The sequence below is a fragment of the Stigmatopora nigra genome, chromosome 8 (assembly GCF_051989575.1).
Source record: "Stigmatopora nigra isolate UIUO_SnigA chromosome 8, RoL_Snig_1.1, whole genome shotgun sequence".
NCBI classification, from domain to species: Eukaryota; Metazoa; Chordata; class Actinopteri; order Syngnathiformes; family Syngnathidae; genus Stigmatopora; species Stigmatopora nigra.
The window spans coordinates 12,051,842-12,072,746 of NC_135515.1; the positions used below are offsets into that span (position 1 = coordinate 12,051,842).

The following is a 20,905-nucleotide window of genomic DNA, read 5'->3' on the forward strand; positions in this document are numbered from 1 at the left end:
CCATATTCTGTCGAAAGAAACAGACAAAAGAAGAAACTAAATACACCCACATTTGAACTTTGTTGGTAAAAATGTATACATGTCATTTGAGCCATCTTCTGGTGATGAAAAGCATGATAACATACAGTGCGAAAACATCATCTTACTGATCTATAATGAAAAGCGTAATATTGCCCTCAGAAACACTACTATTGTGTACCGATATTTACACGCAAACAATAAAAACTATCACACCCTTTTAACCTAAGACAATTGGGAATGACTCCAGCTTCTGTTTGACCCTGACACTGATAAGAAGTCTAGTTAAGTAAAAAGAATTATGAAGTGTTAGATTATTCCCTCCGCATTTGCTGTTGTTTTGAAAATGTTTGCTCCAAAATTTTAGCGAACCAAGTATACACAAATATTACCGTGAATACTTAAGTTTTATTTATGTGTTTTCTCACAGACAGAAAACATCCCAAATACACAATGCCTAAAAAAAAATACAAGAAAAGAAACAACAATAGAAGAAACAGGATGTGAAATCACCTTTATTAATTTACCCGGAAACCAGAGGTACAGGCACAGGGGGAAAGTACTTTATAGTTTAGATTAGCGTAGAAAGAAACAGGGTATGCAGGAAAAGAAGTGATGCAACTGAAAATGTACCCAGTTGCTGAGAATTGTTAATGTAATACTCAGCTACCTTTGTGTTAGGATTTGGGCCATTGAACCACAACTGCATGCATCGCCCTGATGTTTTCGGAAGTGTAGTGTAAAGGTAAGAGTTAGACCAGATTTGTTCACACATGGACTTCGGCGTTGGGTAGACATCAGACCACTTTTTGCATTTGCTTCCAACAGGGCATTGATTGATACCTGAAATGGAGAAAGAATTCTTTCAGGGGTGATTTTCAGCGTTAAAGGGCAAGACAAGACCTTGATCAGGAAAAAAGAATTTTGATTATGAACACACTGAGGCGAGCCGGCGGGTTGAGTGGTTAACACTTCGGCCTCTCAGCTCTGGGGTTCTGGGTTCAAATCCAGGTCGGTCCACCTGTGTGGAGTTTGGATGTTCTCCCAGGCCAGCGTGGGTTTTCTCCGAGTACCCCGGTTTCCTCTCACATTCCAAAAGCATGCATGGCAGGATGATTGGACGCTCAAAATTTCCCCCTAGATATGAGTGTGAGCAGAGCATGAATGGTTGTTTGTCTCTTTGTGCCCTGCGATTGGCTGGTCACCGATTCAGGGTTTCCCCTACTTCTGGCCCAAAGTCAGCTCGCATAGGCTCCAGCACCCCCGCGACCTTAGTGAGGATAAAGTGGTTCAGAAAATGAATGAATGAAAACACACTGAATTATTTTTTAAGTGTCAGAGTGGAGAAAAAAACCTAAATATCAGTCAATACTTCTATTGTCTACTTTAGCCAGTCAGACGCAAGTATCGCTGAATGTTCTGGCTACTCGTCGCGTATTGGTCTCCCACTTTTCTTAGCTAGCACACAGTAAGTGCAGTCCCTTCAGTATCCTCATATTCCATGACTTTTCATGCCTCTCATCTCATTTTATGAGCCACTTTATCCTCATTACAGTTGCGGGGGGTGCTGGAGCCAATCCCAGCTGTCTCCGGGCCAGAATCGGTGGCAAGCCGATCGCAGGCCACAAGGACACGGACAGCCATGCACACTCACAGGGGCAATTTAGAGTGTCCAATCAGCCTACCATGCATGTTTTGGAATGTGGGAGGAAACCGGTGTACCCGGACGAAACCCATGCAGGCCTGGGGAGAACATGTAAACTCCAACATTGGTGGACGTGATTTGGATTTGAACCCAGGACCCCAGAGCTCTGGGTTTGATGCGCTAACCACTCGCGCCCGACTTTACATGTAACATGGAAAAAGTTATGCTGGTGATGAGAACACACCTGTACTCCAGTCCCATCCTTTGTGCCAGTTAGATTTGCATGCCATTTCATTTTTGCAGTCCTCCCACCAGGTGTGGCAGTCCTCCATACACAATGGTACATTCAAGATTCGCTCCTTACGCCATTCCTGATCCACCTGCATCCACAAAAAAATAGTAGAGCATAAGTAATAAATGAATGCATATCATTGATCAGATGAAATAGCACACACACACACAAACAAATGTACACACACTCACACACAAAAAATACGTCCCAAGGTATAAAAAAAATGGAGTTATGAAACATCAAATGAAATCATCATCACTGAAATGTAAATTACCCTTCCTGTAACCATTTTTTTAATTGTCATAGTAGAGTTGCTTTCCGAATGACTATCTCCCAACACTTTGCTTGCCTCACATTGGCTGGAAGGAAAGTGCGTCAAATGATGCCTAATTCCCCGGAAATTTTTTCATCTTTTTACAGGACTATGGCAAAGCAGCTCCCGGCAGAGTGGAGTTCATGTTGTGCCCTTGAACCTTGTTCATCACTGAGTTATTTGTTAAGTTTTTGAGTCTTCGTAACATAAGTTTAAATTGCTAACTGTGTTTCCGTGCGTGTCTGCGTACACAACTACGACTTGCAATTCTATTGGAAAATGTCTTTGCATTTCTTATTAATTTTAATGCCTTAATAAATAACATTCTTATTTTTTTACCTAATTATTACATAGATATGTTTTTCCTAGTGAATTGGTATACAATTTTGCTAATTTAATGTAAAATATCCCCAAAAAATCCAAGTTACAAAATCACTAGAAGAAGGACTACAGTGTTTCCTCGGTTATCGCGGTTAATGGGGACCGGGACCACCCGCGATAAGTGAATTTCCGCAAAGTAGGGATTCCCCTTAAAAAAATGCTTAATTTGAATTTAATTCCAATTTTTTTTACCCCCCTGTATACAGTACACCATATAGAATACGGGTAGAGAGAGTGCAATTCATGTTATGACAAAAAAACTGTAAAATATGTTGTCTCAATGTAATATTTGTATTTAAAAAGAAATTCCCAAAAAAATCCGCGAAGCTCTGAGTCCGCGGTAGCTGAACCGCAAAGTAGCGGGGGAACACTGTAATTTATTGTGGGAGTAGAGGTATCACTGTATATAAATGCTGAAGCTGCCTGTGTTTTTTGTCTTGGGCAGCCTTCTATTGTTGTCATTGTTGTCAATATGGCAGTACCAACCGGTTGTATCCAAGGTCCAAGGTGTGGTGAGCACTCATAGAAACAAGTGTCCTGGATGAAGTGCCTCTTACACTTGGGGGCCATCCCTCCACAGTGATCCCAGTTGAAGTTGTACAGATAGGAGTTATCATTGTGCGCTTCGGAACTTGTATTTGCTGTGCAACATGCATTGTCACGCCATGGCGCACACTAAAAATGAAGTGAAGAACTCCATTAAAACATTTTACTTTTGATAGCAATTATCAATGAAGACAGAAACAGAATAAGATTTGCTTTGATCACATTCATGTCAATCACCTGCTGGTAAAGTTTTCCCTCGGGGCCAGGCTTAACTTTGTGATGTTTGGCATCCATACACATATTGAGTTTGTCCTCAGACATGCAGGTGCTGGAGAGACTGAGGAGCAAGACGAAAGCAGCACCCCACATGGCTCTGCAAAAAGTCAATGGGATCACCAAGAATGAAACAGCATCTTATCATTCACTCTGAGTATCTCAATCCCAGGTTCAGAACCTCCTGTGTGGAGTTTAAATGTTCTCACTGATGTTGCGTAGGTTTTCACCAGGTAATCAGCTTTCCTCCCACATCCCAAAAATATGCATGGTAGACAAGTCAAAAGCTCTAAATTGCCACTAGGTATAAGTGTATGCATAAATGGTTGTATGTCTCCTTGTGCAATGCGATTGGCTGGCCACCAATTCAGGGTGTGAATAGAATTAATAAAAAAAGTATGCACTTGGTTTGTCGTTGGTCTTTGAATCCATATCTTTATCTCAGAGGATTGCATACAATCCTGTGTGAAGGTGTCGATAACATTATACAGAACCAGTGTGCATTTTAAATATGTCTGTATTTGTGTACATATTCATATATTTATATTTCCTTGTTCAATGAAATTTACTTTTCTTCTAAGCCTGGCCTTTTAAATACTTTTTCTGCAGTTGTTCATTGATTTCATAAATGTAACACATTATAGTTTTTATTTATACAAAGCAGAAAAGAGAATAAAGCCATTTTATGCAGTTTTTGAAAACTTAGGAAGACGTTTCCTATTGGTACACCAAGTGGAGATAATGTTAAACGTCAACCCAAATTATTACAACACATCAGTCCTCTTTTTTAGGACACATCTTATTATTCATTCATTAATCATTATATGTGCTCACAAAGTGGAAGGGGAAGTCTGGGGAATCATCAAGTAATCTTTATTTGACAATTTAAAAAATCTACTAATAATTTGTCAAGTCACACTAATCCAAAATTAATATAGAAACTCCCACCTTATTATATAAAAAGTGGACTTTAAAGAAAAAACAGACCTAGAGCTGGAGGTAGTTTTCAATAATGAAGGAAATTGTTTACCTTACAGCAGAAGTCTTCAAATTTTTCTGAAATCCAGAAACTATTCAAAAATACACATTAGTAGCGTTTGTGTGAACTGGAAGGTGTGCGAGAGTAACTAAAGATGAGAAATGGCGCTCTCATGGGAATTATTGTCACAATAAAGATGTTTCCAAAGTCTAAAGTCTTTTACAAGTGTGTGGGCAAGGGGAATGATAATGGGGTTTATTACGTCTAGGTAGTTGAGTCTTATCTCAAGGTTTACTCCAAAGCATAAGCACAAAATGGCAAGGTGACCTGGGAATTACATTAAATGTAAGTCAAGCGTTAAAAAATATGGTCTTTAGAGTTAATAATGACAAAAGTGAATACGTTTTATTCATGTACTCATTCACTCTCTCACACATTCAGTCATTTAGTCATTCAGTCATTCAGTCATCCACTAATTCAACCATTCAGTCATTCGCTCATATGCTCATTCGCTCATTCACTCATTCACTCATTCACTCATTCACTCATTCACTCATTCACTCATTCACTCATTCACTCATTCAATCATTCACTCATTCACTCATTCACTCATTCACTCATTCAATCATTCACTCATTCACTCATTCACTCATTCACTCATTCACTCATTCACTCATTCACTCATTCACTCATTCACTCATTCACTCATTCACTCATTCACTCATTCACTCATTCACTCATTCACTCATTCACTCATTCACTCATTCACTCATTCACTCATTCACTCATTCACTCATTCACTCATTCACTCATTCACTCATTTACTCCGGGCGGCCCGGTGGGGCGAGTGGTTAGCGCGTCAGCCTCACAGCTCTGGTGTCCTGGGTTCAAATCCAGGTCATGTCCATCTGTGTGGAGTTTTCAAGTTCTTCCTGGGCTTGCGTGGGTTTCCTCCGGGTACTCCGGTTTCCTCCCACTTTCCAAAAAATATGCATGGTAGGCTGCTTGGAGACTCTAAATTACCCATGGATATGGGTGTGAGTGTGCATGGTTGTGACCGGCGATCAGCTGGCCACAGAATCAGGGTGTCCCCCTGTCGGCTGGGGTAGGCTCCAGCACCCCCCGTGACCCTTATGAGGATAAAAGCGGTTCAGCACTCATTCAGTCATCTTCCATACTACACATCCTTTGAAAGGGTTGCTGGGGCCTAACCCAGCTGACTTTGGGCGAAAGGCAGACTACACCCTAGATTGGTCGCCAGTAAGCCGCAAGGCACACAGAGGGACAAATGACCATACGCACTCACAATCATACCTCGACCAGCGGGAATTGAACCCTCACCTGCCCACACCGAAGTTAGGGGAGTGAACACACGAGCTGGCTCTGAATAGTTTTTGAGCTGTCAATTTGTGAAAATGTCTCTAAAAGTAGTGTAAAAGTTTTTGTGTGCAGTTTCTTGAGTTACAGTAATAGTATGTGAAGTGTACATTTTTTTTGCAGTTGACAAATGAATAAAATTACCGAATCTGTATGAAAATAGTGTTTCCTTAAAATTATGTGACTGTACTTTTACGAAAATATAAAACAAAATAATGACTGAATTTAAAACGTTAAAAAGTTATCTTTTGGGCCGTTGTTTCTACCAGCAGAACGGAACGTTTAAGCAACAAATTCTAACCGGAAATAGTCGGACATATTTTCGTGAACATTTATTTTGAATTTTTGAAAATACGGCTCATAGTAGCAGGTTAATCAGCTGTAACAATTTTATGGTGACGTCTCATGTTATAACGACTTAGTCCTTATTAACTTATTGGTGTTGTCACTTATCACCGATAGACAAAAAGACGACGACACACGCGCAAGCGTCAAAGAAAGACGCCGTGTTCGGCGATCCCTCAAGCCGACATGTCCACGCTATTCCCCTCCTTGTTTCCCCGAATCACGGAGTCGTTGTGGTTCAATTTAGACCGACCCTGCGTAGACGAAACGGAACTGCAGCAGCAGGAACAGCAGCATCAAACCTGGGTAGATGATTCTCATTCCCATTCGGCATCATTTTAAATTCAGAGTTGGGGTTAGATTTATAATAAGGGACAGCACAATGTAATGAACCTATTCCGATCAATGAACATCTCATCTTATTTTCTGAACCGATTTATCCTCAATGGGGTCTTGGGGGGTTAGCTGGAGCCTATCCCAGCTGACCTCTGGCATAAGGAGACAAAGGACAACTATGCACACTCATACCCAAACCTAGGGGAAATTTAGAAGTCCAATCAGCCAACTATGCATGTTTTTGGAATGTGGGAGAGAACCGGAGTACCCAGAGAAAACCCACGCTGGAGAACATGCAAACTCCACACAGATGGACATGACCTGGATTTGAACCCAGGACCCCAGAGCTGTGAGGCCGACGCGCTAACCACTCGTTCCACCGTATGTAAATATGTAAGATTGTAGCCGAGGGATAATTTCCATCCCTTGTGCAGGTTAGGGCATTGTTTCCTAGCCACTGTGCCTCAGCACACTGGTGTGCCATTGGAAATTGGTAGAAATCATACAATTTAATATTCAGAGAGAGAAAAAACAATAAAAATGAAATTAAAATTGAAATATTACAAGGCTAAAAACAAAATATGGTGAATGTTAAATTAAGGGCGGCCCGGTGGATGTGGGGTTAGCGTGTCGGGCTCACAGTGGGAGACCTAGGTTCAAATCCAGGACAGTCTACCTGTGTGGAGTTTGCATATTCTCCCTGGGCCTCCATGGGTTTTCTCCGGATAGTCTGGCTTCCTCCCACATTCCAAAGATATGTATGGTAGGCTGATTGGACACTCTAATTTGCTCCTAGGTATGACTGTGAGCGTGAATGGTTATTTGTCTCCTTGTGCCCTGTGATTGGCTGGCCACCAATTCAGGGTGTCCTCCGCCTCAGGCCCAAAGTCAGCTGGGATAGGCTCCAGCACCCCTCATCTTTTTTTTTAATATTCATTATAAACTTGCCAAAGGCTATTTGGATAGGGCTGGCTTTTAGTAAAACACTGTCTCGTGCAATCTGGCGGACAAAGACAGGTTTTGTGTCTCCCATTATAACATATGCGGAGGGCAGTTTTTCACCGGGATCTGGTCTTAAAAGCAAAGACATCATGTATAGTGCGCACCCAACCTTTACCTGAGTTTTTTGTACAACATTTTGCGCGTTATACGTAGTTGAATAAATATATACGCACACGTTTACACACAAGCGTTCAGTTAACTGATTTTTGATGGACTTTCTTAGGATGCATAACCTTTTTCTTCCTTTGTTTGTTTGTGTACAATGTGAACAAGTGTGACGTATATATTTTTTTTATTTTAGTTGCAGAGCATTGCTGAGAAGGACAACAATACACTGCCAATTGGGAAAACCATTTTTGAGGTAACAATATTAGTGATATAATTTCTTGGCTGCTGATACCATATGGCTGTGTAGTATTTAGTATTGCCCGATGATGATATCCTAACAATGACAAGTTTATTGAAAACCTTTAAAAGTTTAAAAGAAGTAGTATATTCTACGCTCGTATTATCGAGCAAGCTCCACCGTCATTCTGCACTGACTAACGGGGGGGAAAAACTGCAAAAAATGCAATGCTCCGCCCAGTACTCGTAGAGACATTACACGAGGGAGTTGCAGGGAGAGAAGCAGTGCCCATGATGTTCTTATGAGCAGCCTCTCGCGTTTGGTGTATTCTCGTATATCAAAATTTTTCTCACATCTCAAGATGGATATTTGCCCAAAATTTGTCTCGCATCTCAAGATGGATATACGCCCAAAATTGTACTCGTATCTCAAATTCAGGGTTTCTCCCGCCTCTGGCCTGAAGTCAACTGGGATAGGGTCCAGCACCCCCCACAGCCCTAGTGAGGATAAAGTGTTTTTTAGCATATTACAAATTGTAATAAGTAAAATGACTTTTTGATAATCACATAATTAAATGCTCTTCTCACTTTATGGTAATTATTGAATAAAATTTCCATTTTCTGTCTAAAGAAACAGGCAAAAGAAGAAACTAAATACACCCACATTTGTACTTTGTTGGTAAAAACGTATACATCTTCTGTTGAAAAGCATAATAACATATAGTGCGAAAACATCATCATACTGATCTATAATGAAAAGCCAAATATTGCCCTCAGAAACACTACTGTTGTACCGATAATCACACACAAACAATAAAAACTATCACAGCCTTTTAACCTAAGACAATTGGCAACGACTCCAGCTTGTGTTTAAAAGAAGTAGTATATTCTCCGCTCGTATTATCGAGCAAGCTTCGCCGTCATTCTGCGCTGACTAACGGGGGGAAAAAACTGCAAAAAATGCAGTGCTCCACCCAGTATTCGTAGAGACATTACACGAGGGAGTTGCGGGGGAGAGAAGCAGTGCCCATGATGTTCTTATGAGCAGTCTCTCTGGTGTATGCTCGTATATCAAAAATTTGTCTCACATCTCAAGATGGATATTTAGCCAAAATTTTACTCGTATCTCAAATTATTCTAATGTCGGAGCACTAAGATGTCAAAGTATTACTGTATGTGCCTTTCTTTTACCATGTGTATTTCCTGGTGCAGGGAGGAGGATATGAGGAGGAAGAGGAGGATGATGATGAGGATGAAGAAGATAGTGAGGAGGACTCTGAAGATGAAGAAGATATGCAGGACATGGATGAGATGAATGATTACAATGAGTCTCCTGATGATGGCGAGATTAATGAGGTGCTTTCATAGATCATAAATCATTGCACACTTTATAGATTAAATGGCATAATGTTTTTCTTTGGGTCTATTTGACAGGTGGACATGGAAGGACAAGATCAAGATCAGGACCAATGGATGATTTGATAAAGACTTTGGGGGGCAAAGCTTCTCACCAAAACAGGAGTACAAAATCAGCTAGTGGAAACACTATTTGATAGTACCTTTTCCCTTGGGCTATGCGGCCTCCAACCCAGTGATACATTTTTATGGAGGGCACTTCAATTGACTTTCCCACGCCACTGTCCATCTTTTGGGTCTGATCCCGCCTTAAAATAATGCTGGCCATTACTTATTGTAAAACTTGCTCTTAGTACCAAGTTCTTCTCGGGAGTTTCTCTTATCATTCTATGTTATTTCAACACATGTGAGCAATGACCCTTGATTTATATTCTCATGTGACAGCTGTTACACTTTATGCTTGACTGAACATGTGCTTAAACTCAGTTAGTTTTAATACATGTTAGTCATGGTCATCATCTCATAAAACACATGTTGCCATGGCATCCAGGCACTAAAGATCTATTTTTTTTCTTGGTACATGTGTTTTCATAATTTTAGATGATATGAAAGCATTTTATTAAAAAATATTCTGTATTTCATAATGGTTTAGTTTTTTTTACCTCACAAAATAGTATTAACACAGCTGTAATTTTGTTAAATATTCAGAATTGTTTTAAAATTATTTTAATCTGAAACTCTAATAATATGTATATATTCTGTTGTAATCAGGGCCAAAGAAGCAAAAATATTGGACTATGAGTAAATTAGCTTACCATTGCTGGGAGCTACGTAGTATATTAGTATCTTAATGAATTTCATTTGTGTAGAATGTAGATGACCTAATAGGCCAAGAATTGTCTTACTTGTTAAACCGATTTGAGAACACAGCTTCATAAGATGCTCTGTGCTATGTGAAGTGAACAACAGCTAATTTAGTTACACTGCATCCATGCATATCAAGTACTGTAATAATTACTTAATTATCTTACTGCATATTAGTATAACTTTTTCCCCTCATACCAATGCTACGACTTTATTCTCACACCAATTTTACGACATTTCTCATACTATTTGTATGACTTTATTCTCTTATTCATACTTTAATCTTGTAGTCCATTTTTTTTTGTCTTTGGCCTACTACTGCATAATAATACTCATCAACACCCAGTTTGGGATTTATTTATTTTCTAATTGCAAAGCTTTACATGATTATAAAAAGCCGGTCCAAGGTATGAAACGCCATGGCTGAAAATGAATGCCACTTTAACCCTGGATTGATTCAAAACATGATTTTAAAAAAATGATTTGCATCTCATCCCCCTTTAACTATGTCATTAATTTAAAAAGAATGTTTTAATTGAGACATGGAATGCAACCAAAATTTTAAAAATAAAATTGCCTTTTATTTTTTAATGCTAGTTGAAATTTAATTGATTGTATCAAATTTACATAATGTATACAATTGATTGAAGGCCTTTGGATTAATTCCAATTTGTTTATTACAGCAGTGTCATCAAGAAATTAGCCCCTACAATCAACCCTTTCCTTCCATGCATCCTTGTGTTTTCTTCTCCCAATCTAACTCACCCATTATTGCTCTATTTGATCCCATGGTACACCAACTCGGCCATTCCATCTCTGATACCCTTACTGTACTCCAATGTGGCACGATGGATTTTCCACTCATACAAGCCACTCTTGCGAATGTGTCTGAGAAATTTTGGAGCACCGGGAAAGAGCACGTTGTCTGCCAGAATTATAGATCCCTTCCTGAAGAGACCGGAGCCTTCCAACATCTGCAGAGCAATCACATGGGTTGGCAAATTAGAGATTATGTGTGATGCATTACAAAAAAATAGTAAAAACATACTATACAGTAGTAGTCGTAGTAATAGTAATAGTAGTATTAGTACTAGTAGTAATAGTAGTTGTAGTAATAGTAGTAGTAATAGTAGTAGTAATAGTAGTAGTAATAGTAGTAGTAGTAATAGTAGTAGTAGTAATAGTAGTAGTAGTAATAGTAGTAGTAATAGTAGTAGTAGTAATAGTAGTAGTAGTAGTAATAGTAGTAGTAGTAATAGTAGTAGTAATAGTAGTAGTAGTAATAGTAGTAGTAGTAGTAATAGTAGTAGTAGTAATAGTAGTAGTAGTAGGTAATAGTTACTCATTACTACCTCAGCTAATCCATTAATTATTTGAAGTGTGAGATAGAGCCTAGCTAGCCATTCACCAATGGATTGACCATAAAGACAATATACATTCATTTACCAAATTTAACCTTTGAACCTTCCTGAAATATGTAGGAAATGCACAATGACCCATAAAGTGCAATGGAATTTGTTTCAGAATGCCAGTAAATTGAAATAGTGCAGCTTTGTATGTGAGGTCAGAGGGTGTGAGTAAGTAAAGCAAACAGTGCAAGTCAAATCAAAGGTTCTGGTTCCAGGCGAAACTTGCTTTAAAAGAATAAAACTATGAGGGGAAAAAAAAGATCATGGGCAGGACGGCAGCTTGAGAGGTTAGCGTGTCGGCCTCACAGCTCTGGGGACCTGGGTTCAAATCCAGGTTGGTCCACCTGTGTGGAGTTTGCATGTGTTCTACCTGGCCCTCTGTGGGTTTTCACTGGGAACTGGTTTCCTCCCATATTCCAAAAAAACATGCACGGTAGGCTGATTGGAGGCTCTAAATCAGTGGTTTTCAAAGTGGGCGGTACCGCCCCCCGGGGGGTGGTGTGAACTTTCAGGGGGGCGCTGACGAATAAACAGGCGAATGGGGGGCGTTGAAATAGTGAAGGGGGCGATGGAGCAATTACAGTAAAATGTGACGTTGGTGTTTGTAGAAAGACCGGAAAAATTGATTGTCTGTAATAAAAAGTCGACAAAAAACAAGCTTTATTGAAACAAGAAACGTTGTCTGCTCGAGCGCTCACGAGCAGCGCGCATATACCGTATATCACTAATTGTCGCGAGTTTATCGTCGATGCAGGCGACTGGGGAAACCACCACCATCCAGTCAGCCGCAGAGGAGCACACAATAGCGCGCCGGCAACGCTTAACCACAGACGTATGCGCACAGCCACCGGCTTAATGCATCAGCTATCAATTTTTATGATTCGAGGTGAACTGCGCATTGGTCTATTAAAAGAAACGAAATTAGCGAATAATATCTGAGGCGCCTGTCTTCTATTTATTTAAGCTTCTCTCCACATGCAAGTCAGTTTTTATAGCTGCCAGAAAGCAACTATACGTGCGCGATTTTCTCATCATCACGACAGAAGGTGTTGTAATTGAAGAATAAAGGATAACCATTTTTGTTTATTAAAATTGTTTTTTTTAGTCTTCAAACTGTTTGTGATTGAAGAATCAACCAATTCTTGTGACATTTAGCAATATAGTCGTTCTAGCGTTCGTTGGAAAGGGGTAAAGAGTTGGCATTTTGGCCCGGCGGTGAAGGGGGCGGTGGCCAAAAAAGTTTGAAAATCACTGCTCTAAATTGTCCCTAGGAATGAATGTGAGCGTGAATGGTTGCCTGTCTCCTGCAATCGGCTGGCCACCGGATGTCCCCCACCTCCTGCCAGAAGTCAGCTGGGATAGGCTCCAGCACCCCCCGCGACCCTAATGAGGATAAAGCGGTTCAGAAAATGAGATGTATTTAACAAATATAATGTTAAAAACAGTTTCAGGCAGTTTCAGGGAACAAATTATCAATATCAATGATTATTGTACTTTTTAAAGCACAAGATTGTCATTTCTGTTACTTAACACTGAACTTTGAGAAATTATTCATTCATTCATGCCGCACATCCTCGCAAGGGATGTGCGATGCTATTCCAGTGGAATTTGGGGGAAAGACAAACTACACCGTAGACTGGTCGCCAGTCAACCGTAGGCCACACAGAGAGACGGACAAGCATTTGCACGCACTATCATACCACCACCAGGTGGAAATCAATCCCACACTTACCCGCACCAAAGACAGACGAGTGAACACCTTGAACATTTAGGTGGCCCTGGAGAATGATTATCAAGTAAAGCTGTTTCATGTATAAAGATAAAACCTTTTGGCCCACTGTCATTTTACGGTGTTAAACCATGTCTTATGTAGTGTTACAGTTACCTGCAGATCAGTACAGTAGCATTTCTTCCAGTGGTCCATGAAAACCAAATCAAGGCTCTCCAAACCAAAGTCCGACCGTAAGCGTGGAATCACTTCGTCTGACGGATTTACAATTAGCTCCACCTGAGTGATGGGGAAAAATTTCTCACATCTAAAAGGCCAAGTAAATCTCATCAATGGAATTTCATAGTAGAAATACAGTGTTCCCTCGGTTATCGCGGTTAATAGGGACCGGGACCCCCCGCAATTGCTGGATTTCCGCGAAGTAGGCGTGTCCGTTCAAAAATGCTTAAAGAAACGTATACCACGTACACAAAAGCACCACCAAGCAAAAACATCATAGTAGTCCGGATGGAGGATCTTCTGCAGTTTTTTTGCACGTAAGAAACATCGTTATTGGGAATTGTGAACATTGTTTTTTTTGGGGGGCGGTGAAGATGCGCCTGTAAACAGCCATGACGTCATCAATGCGATTCCTGAACTCTCACCATGTTATTGACCATTTCTTTGGCCTTTTTTTGATGCAATTACTAATTCTTATTGAATATTTTGTTTCCACCTCTTGTAAAATGATGTTATTATTAATTTTAACTTAATATCTTTAATTTTTTTATTATTTTTTTCCTGAAAAAAAATCTGCGAAGCTCTGAGTCCGCGATAGCTGAAGCGCGAAGTAGCGAGGGAACACTGTAATTGTCTCTCACCGTGCCATCGTCAAAGCCAGCCAATCGGATGACCTTTTCAGCAATGGCAGCATTTCTCTGGTCCATCTCGACACTGTAGATTTTGGCACCCATCGGGAGAGCCCGGGCCATAAGAACAGTGCTGTAGCCACAATGTGTCCCTAACTCCAGGATTGTCAGAGGACTTTGCTCCATCAGCAGCCGGTCCAGGATCTTTCCTGAAGTATGCAGGTATGAACACTAGAATTGTAAACTCTCCATTGATTTCCCAAAATAATTTTCCTCTCATCTCATCTAATTTTCTTCCGCTTTATCAGGATTATCCTGCAGAGGAAACTAATTTCAGCCGCATGTATCCGGAATCTCGTTCTTTTGGTCATGACCCGCAGCTCGTGACCATAGATGAGGGTGGGAACGTAAACCGACTGGTAAATAATTTTCATGCCCACCCAAAATATACATTTGCACAATTAAAGTGCATTGAGGGATATCATTGTATTCTAACACTGCTCAACTCACCCTTTTTTGGTCCAATGTTACTGATGTACTCCACCTTGCTGCACCACTCATCAAACATTTCTAGGATGCTGTCAGGGTCCCCGGGTGTTGCATGAGTCAGAATGTACTGGTAGGCCCTCTCCTCTCGGCTAAGACCAGTGATGCAATCCTTCCAAAGCCTGACCAGTACCGCTCGATAGAACAATGCAAAGTAGAAACGGTATCGGATGAGCAGTGTCAGCAGGAGGGGTAGGAAAGCCAATGCAATGGCAGGAAACACCATCCTAGAAGTCACAAACCTGTCAGAGATTATGCTTTTGGCACTTACAAATAATGCAATATACAAATACAAGCAGGGGGCCCTGGCTTCAACGGTCCCACCTTCTTGTTTAAACCAAAAGACAATTGTTGCGCTATTTAAAACATTCTCTATTGAAAAATGGGTGGTTAACAAATAAAAGAGTGAGTTTACACACTTATAGAAGGTGAAGAAATTCGATCACTCGTCTATTAGGATCCGACAGCCGTTTCTGGCCACCATAAAAAAATTTAACTCTCTACGTTGCATGGTTTGGACAAATGTAGCGAGAGAATCTTAACACACACACACACACACACATAAATCACGTTTTATAAGTATTATAGATAACAGAACTGTAATTGTAATTTTTTGTAATTGTAATAAATGTAACTTATAAAAATTATCAATCTTTGCTACAGTGGGAATATTCCTTATGAGAAAATAATATCAATTAAAATATTAAATTAGATATTTATTATTATTATATATTTTATTATTTCATGTCAATTAAAACATGTATAAACTAAATTTATCCAGCAGCAGGAGCTGTCACCTTGGAGTAATTACGTCTAATAGTAGTAACATGTATTAGATGACAATCCATCACAAGTAAAACCGACTCACCTGGTATCTGGAAAATATTTTTAGCATTAGTTAGCTCAGCAGCTTACACAAAGTCAAGTCAACGTAAGTGTGTGCAGAGTAAGTGAAGGTCGGAGAACTGAGGCTATTAATTATTTAGGCATCACATTCACGTGTTTGCCCAGTAAAGGTGTCACAATTCGCTATTTTTCAGACAAGTTTATTAATGCTGAGTAACATACTTTTTAGGGACACATTTTAATTAGACACAAAGTTTTGTATTTCATTTTGTACCATGTCATCATTGAGGAGGAGAGTCAGTGTGAGGGACAAAGTGAAGCAGACATTTGATGTATCATGTTAACAGGCTCCAAGTGTGTTTGACAGAGTCAAATTTCCTACTTTGCTCAGTTGCTAAGGAAGAGTTCAGAAAAACATATAATGTAGTGGCGGGCCGTGAATTGCAAATTGACGCCTTCAGTGCTATGTCTGAATTAATCCAACCCTTAAAAACTATGTTATGGCTATAAAACCTTTACTGCAGCTACAGCTGCGACACATAAAAAAGCATCAATAATGACCTCATACAATTGAAAAAAATATGTAGGAATATAGCCATATTTTACTCACCAAAAATCCTTTTTATCTGTACACAAAATCCCTCCTCCTTTCTTTCCTCCATCTTTTCAATCACCATCAAAGTTAATGTTGAAAGTCAAACCTGTCCTGTCATATTTCTTGCATAAGTTTTTATTCAATTTAGTGCTTAAAATGTCCGTTCCCGGTTGTGGCAGGTTGATTAGCTTCGGAGTTGTCCGACCTTAATGATGCCCAGCTTGTCTTGAAAACTCTGTCTTCAAAATGGCTTTGACAGTAAATCTGCAAACAAATCAATTTCTTCTCCTTCAGCCATTGTGGGTTGACAAAACCGCTATTAAATCAACATAACAATATATTTGCTTGTGCAGTTCGCTCCAGATAGTTTGGTATCTCTGGCTAGTCCACTCTATCACAAGCCAATCATAGTTGGTGAAAGCGATGACGTATCCCTACGCCTGCGAGAAGCCTTGGTGTCGCCAACTCGAAATCTGATTGGTTAAAGCAAGTTTTATCGATGCTTGTTTTATGCAGAGGAGCCAGCAGAAATGACTGTCCTCATGGCAGATTTCTGACCCCGGCAACAAATAGTAGCTGAAATGTGATTGGTTAGATGCTTAAATATGAAAACACATCTTGAAGCAGTGCAACCAGGGGAAAAGCAAAAAAAGGAAGCTGACATAAAATTTGGAATTGTTTAATAAGTTTTCATGGACAAAACATAATTAAAATCAGTCTGTGATTCAGATATTTTTTTAGGGCAGCAGAGAAGGCTTTGCAGGCACTGACGTTCCACCACTGGATTAATGGAAACACAACAACTACTGTTAGAAGTTTTCATATCAACAAAATGGCAGACCAAAATGTTTACTCAGACGAGTATAGTCTTGTTTTCATTACTCAGGCTATTAAACTGCAGCCACTAAAGGTTGGGGTAATGAATGTTTCCTAATCCTTGTCTTGAAGAAAATATATAGTATAATAGTATATATGGTTGATGCATTACCTTTTCCATTCATTTCCCTGACTGCTTATCTTTACAAGGAAGGTGCCAGAGCCTATCCCAACCAACAATGGGCAGCAGGCAGGGGAGAAATAAAAACCCACTAATATTCTCAGAAAATATTACCATTTCTTTTTGCACAATATGGTCCTCAAAGAAAAAAGACAGTAGAAAACTAATTAACAGAAGTGCCAACACAATAGTGTAACTATTTATCCTGCAGCAACTTCAAGTTCAATGAGCCGTGACCGGACGTTTGGTCGCTGGTCTTTTGGTCGCCACTCTTTTGGTCCCCGTTGGTCATCGGCCTTTTGGTCGCCGTTAGGGTTTAATATCTAAGTACATTTGTCAACCATAACCCTAACCCTAACGGCGACCAAAAGACCGGCGACCAAAAGACCAGTGACCAAACGTCCGAGCACCCAACAAGCACATCTAAAAACCTGATAGGTCACCATTCATTAAGTTAGTGTTCAGAATGGAGTCTTGCACTTTCTTTTCACACTTATTCATATACACAGCCTGCACAGGGTTTATTCCTTTGGGTAATTTAGTTTTTTTATACAGCACAAACTGGAGGAAATGACTGCTCGTTAATAAAATAAGCACTAGAGCTCCCTACAGGGTTGTTTCAGGAGCCCCCTAATGAACTTCTTCAGTTCTTTGTCAGTTTTCGTCCAGCGCACCAATCGTGTCAATACTAGCCTTCCCTCCTCAGCTCGAGCTAGTCCCAAGTACCAGCCTTCTTGGACCTTTTTCACTTTTTTATCCGTGACCTTCCCCTCTAAAAAATCCTGTTTTTTGTCTGCCGAGTCCAAGCCGGGACACGCACAAGTTCCTCCTTCCTGCAGCCATAGAGCATTGTGGGCCATGGCGCCTCCAATCCCCACCCTCTCCGCACCTCCCCCTGCCCACCGCAGGATGCGGCTTCGGGCCAAAGGCACAAGTTGAAGGTCTCCACCCACCGTCGACACACTGCCCAGACGCATCTTGAATGCTGCGACAGGGACAAAAAGTGTGATTTCAGGCACATTGTAAAACAAACAAAGGATTTTTTTTATTATGGTCTGCTCACAATAATACGTTATATATGCCGTCATTTATTTCCTCACCATATGGACTTTGACAAAAGTTGTCCTGGATGTCAGTTTCTCCCTCCGCAGCCAGACTGCAGGCATCACAAATTACACTTCCTGATTATTGAAAAAAAAAAAGAGATTACAGTGGTACCTCGAGATACAAGCCTAATTCGTTCCGGGACTGAGCTCGTATGTCGATATTCTCGTAACTCGAACGAACGTTTCCCATAGAAATGAACTAAAAACAAATTTATTTGTTCCAACCCTCTGAAAAAAACACCAAAACAGGATATTAGATTGGAAAAAAATATAACTAGTGGTTCAATATTATTAAAATGTGTTTAATAGAACTATAATTATATGGATTTCACAGAGGGTAGAGAGAGGGACATAGCAAAGGGCAGGGGTGAATTTAAATGAACTTGGATTACGATGCAGACACACTCAAAAATAAATTTAATCTAACCTTACACTAAACTTAATTGTAATTTTGTTTTACATTTTTATACCATTCTTCCAGCTAGGTTGGCTCTGTTAGGCCCGCCTCCAACCTGACTTTTAGTATTGATGGGCTGTTTGCTGTCGTATTCCCTACAAATATTCGGAAGCGATGCACACAAATGCACACTTGAAAAAATGCACCGCTCCACCCAGTGCTCGCAGGGACATTACAAATAGGTAGTTGCAACCAGAGACATTCCAATTAAGTTGCGAGCCAGCGCCCTTAGTGTTCTTATGAGCAGCCAACGAGAAGTAGCGATTGCTCCGCCATTAGCGCTGAGTGCCGGAAAAAACACTGAAAAAAATGCAACGCTCCGCCCAGTGCTCGTAGATATCTTATACACGAAAGAGATGCAGCAAAAAAGACACTATCATTGATGTGCACTACAATGCTAAACAGCCTCTCATGTCTCATTTTTTTCAGTGTTTTTTCCCCCGTTATTCAGTGCGAATGCCGGAGCCTGTTTGCTAATACGAGAGGAGTACTACTTACCGGGCAAGTTGGCAAGTGGTCGTGCGTTATCTTATCGTGAGGACATTTTTATGCATCATTTTCGGAACATTTTGAAGGGAAGACATAAGCAAACAACCCTCGATAGGTTACATCTGAAAGTCAAGGTGGAGGCGGGGCAAATAGAGCCAACCAGGGAGAAGAAAGGTATAAAAAATGTAAAACAAAATTAGAATTAAGTTTAGTGTAAGGTTAGATTAAACTAATTTTTGAGTGGGTCTGCATTGTAATCCAAGTTCATTTAAATTTATTGATGTTATGTTATGCAAAAAGTCACCGTCCCCTGCCCGTCTCTATCCCATCCGCGAAATCCGTCTAATCTAGGTACTATTAAACATCATAACCACTAGTTATTTATTACTTCGTAAGTAGATGGCAAATTAGAACAAATAAAAATCTTGTTCCTGGTGTTTTTTCAGAGAGTTGGAACAAATTCATTTGTTTTTAGTCCATTTCTATGGGAAACATTTATTTGAGTTATTAGTAAATCGACATACGAGCTCAGTCCTGGAACGTATTAAACTCGTATCTCGTATCGTGAAGTCGCGATAATCGAGGGAATACTGTTTAAATAAAGGTTGAATAAGTAACACACAGACCTTTGAGCGACTCCTCGTGGGTGATTTCTTCCATGGCCCCTGCATCCTGCTCCCCACTTGGTGGTATGCAGAGTTGTGTCCCGCGGGGGAATCGACTGCAGTTAAACATCTCGGGCCACGGGAAGCCAAAAGCGCTCATGACGGGAACGCAGTGGTCGCGCACGGCCTCGCACAGGCTGCCGCACGGATTTACTGGCGCGCCGTAGTCCGGCACGCAAACCGGAGCAAACAAGGAGCACAAGAACTTCCGGGTGTCCCGGTGACACAGTTTGGAGACAAGTGGCAACCAGGCGGCGGACTGCTGCTGGGCCTCCCGTAAAGAGTCGTGCCCCAACAGGTTGGGCAGCCGCATTTGACGGTAACCGATGCCGTGGCACAGAGAGAGGGTGCTCGGCACGGGCTTGCACACCGAGCGGAAAGACGAGCTGAAGGCGAGCAACGGTGGTCCTAGGTGGACCGGAACCGGAGCGTCTGACGCCAGAGAACGTACGAGCGTCAAAACAAACAAAAGCGCTCGCATGGTGGTCGTGTTTGTCCCAAAAACCCGACTAAAGTGCAATTCCACGGCTCTGTGGCTGCCTGGTTCTGGATTGCCCCCTCCTCTCGGTGGGCGTAAATAATGGGGAAGGTGTGGAGGAGGAGGGGGGTGAGGATTATTATCAACTCGCCCCTTAGGTGAGCCTGGGCATGATACCCGTAGGTTGCCAAACAATCCTCCAAAAAAGAGGGAAATAATCACAATTAGTGAATTTGATGATTTTGGAAATCTGGGCTCTAATCCAAAGTATGTTACAATAATAATTGCACAAATCTACTCCAAATTAATATTAGTCAAAGGCTATCATGACTAAATAGTACTCTGATTTCCTCACAAATTCCAAAGACATGGTAGGCTGATTGGACACTCTAAATTAGCCCTAGGTATGAATGTGAGCGGGAATGGATGTTTGTCTCTTTATGCCCTGCGATTGGCTGGCCACAAATTCAGGGTGTTCCCCGCCTTTGGCCCGAAGTCAGCTGGGATAGGCTCCAACACCACCCGTGACCGTGTGGTTGGCTGGTTAAACACTAAAAATTGTTCAAATATGAGTGAGAGCGTAACTAGCTGTTTTCTGTTCTTTTTTTTTTGACAATCTCATTGTGCCCTGCGATTGGCTGGCAACTCATTCTGGGTGTCACCCTACG

The 20,905-nt window shown here is 40.8% G+C and overlaps 4 protein-coding genes across 4 annotated transcripts; 1 reads left to right on the top strand and 3 right to left on the bottom strand.

Moving 5' to 3' along the window:
* Positions 1-515: 515 nt before the first annotated feature.
* On the bottom strand, positions 516-4,690 carry folr (folate receptor). The gene is made up of 5 exons (XM_077723247.1): positions 4,499-4,690; positions 3,433-3,568; positions 3,136-3,324; positions 1,908-2,043; positions 516-861 (listed from the first exon to the last, which is right to left on the bottom strand). The coding sequence occupies exons 2-5, from the start codon at positions 3,562-3,564 to the stop codon at positions 590-592; spliced, it is 729 nt and encodes a 242-aa protein (XP_077579373.1). The 5' UTR covers positions 3,565-3,568; positions 4,499-4,690; the 3' UTR covers positions 516-589.
* A 1,437-nt stretch (positions 4,691-6,127) lies between these two features.
* On the top strand, positions 6,128-9,852 carry anapc15 (anaphase promoting complex subunit 15). Its single transcript, XM_077723249.1, has 4 exons — positions 6,128-6,475; positions 7,809-7,868; positions 9,065-9,208; positions 9,287-9,852. Exons 1-4 carry the CDS (start codon positions 6,356-6,358, stop codon positions 9,332-9,334), a joined length of 372 nt encoding a protein of 123 aa, XP_077579375.1. The 5' UTR covers positions 6,128-6,355; the 3' UTR covers positions 9,335-9,852.
* An 884-nt stretch (positions 9,853-10,736) lies between these two features.
* On the bottom strand, positions 10,737-14,830 carry tomt (transmembrane O-methyltransferase). The gene is made up of 4 exons (XM_077723248.1): positions 14,569-14,830; positions 14,071-14,267; positions 13,367-13,489; positions 10,737-11,046 (listed from the first exon to the last, which is right to left on the bottom strand). Exons 1-4 carry the CDS (start codon positions 14,828-14,830, stop codon positions 10,849-10,851), a joined length of 780 nt encoding a protein of 259 aa, XP_077579374.1. The 3' UTR covers positions 10,737-10,848.
* A 1,878-nt stretch (positions 14,831-16,708) lies between these two features.
* On the bottom strand, positions 16,709-20,616 carry sfrp2l (secreted frizzled-related protein 2 like). The gene is made up of 3 exons (XM_077723457.1): positions 19,721-20,616; positions 18,143-18,223; positions 16,709-18,027 (listed from the first exon to the last, which is right to left on the bottom strand). Exons 1-3 carry the CDS (start codon positions 20,238-20,240, stop codon positions 17,639-17,641), a joined length of 990 nt encoding a protein of 329 aa, XP_077579583.1. The 5' UTR covers positions 20,241-20,616; the 3' UTR covers positions 16,709-17,638.
* Between the last annotated feature and the right edge of the window lie 289 nt (positions 20,617-20,905).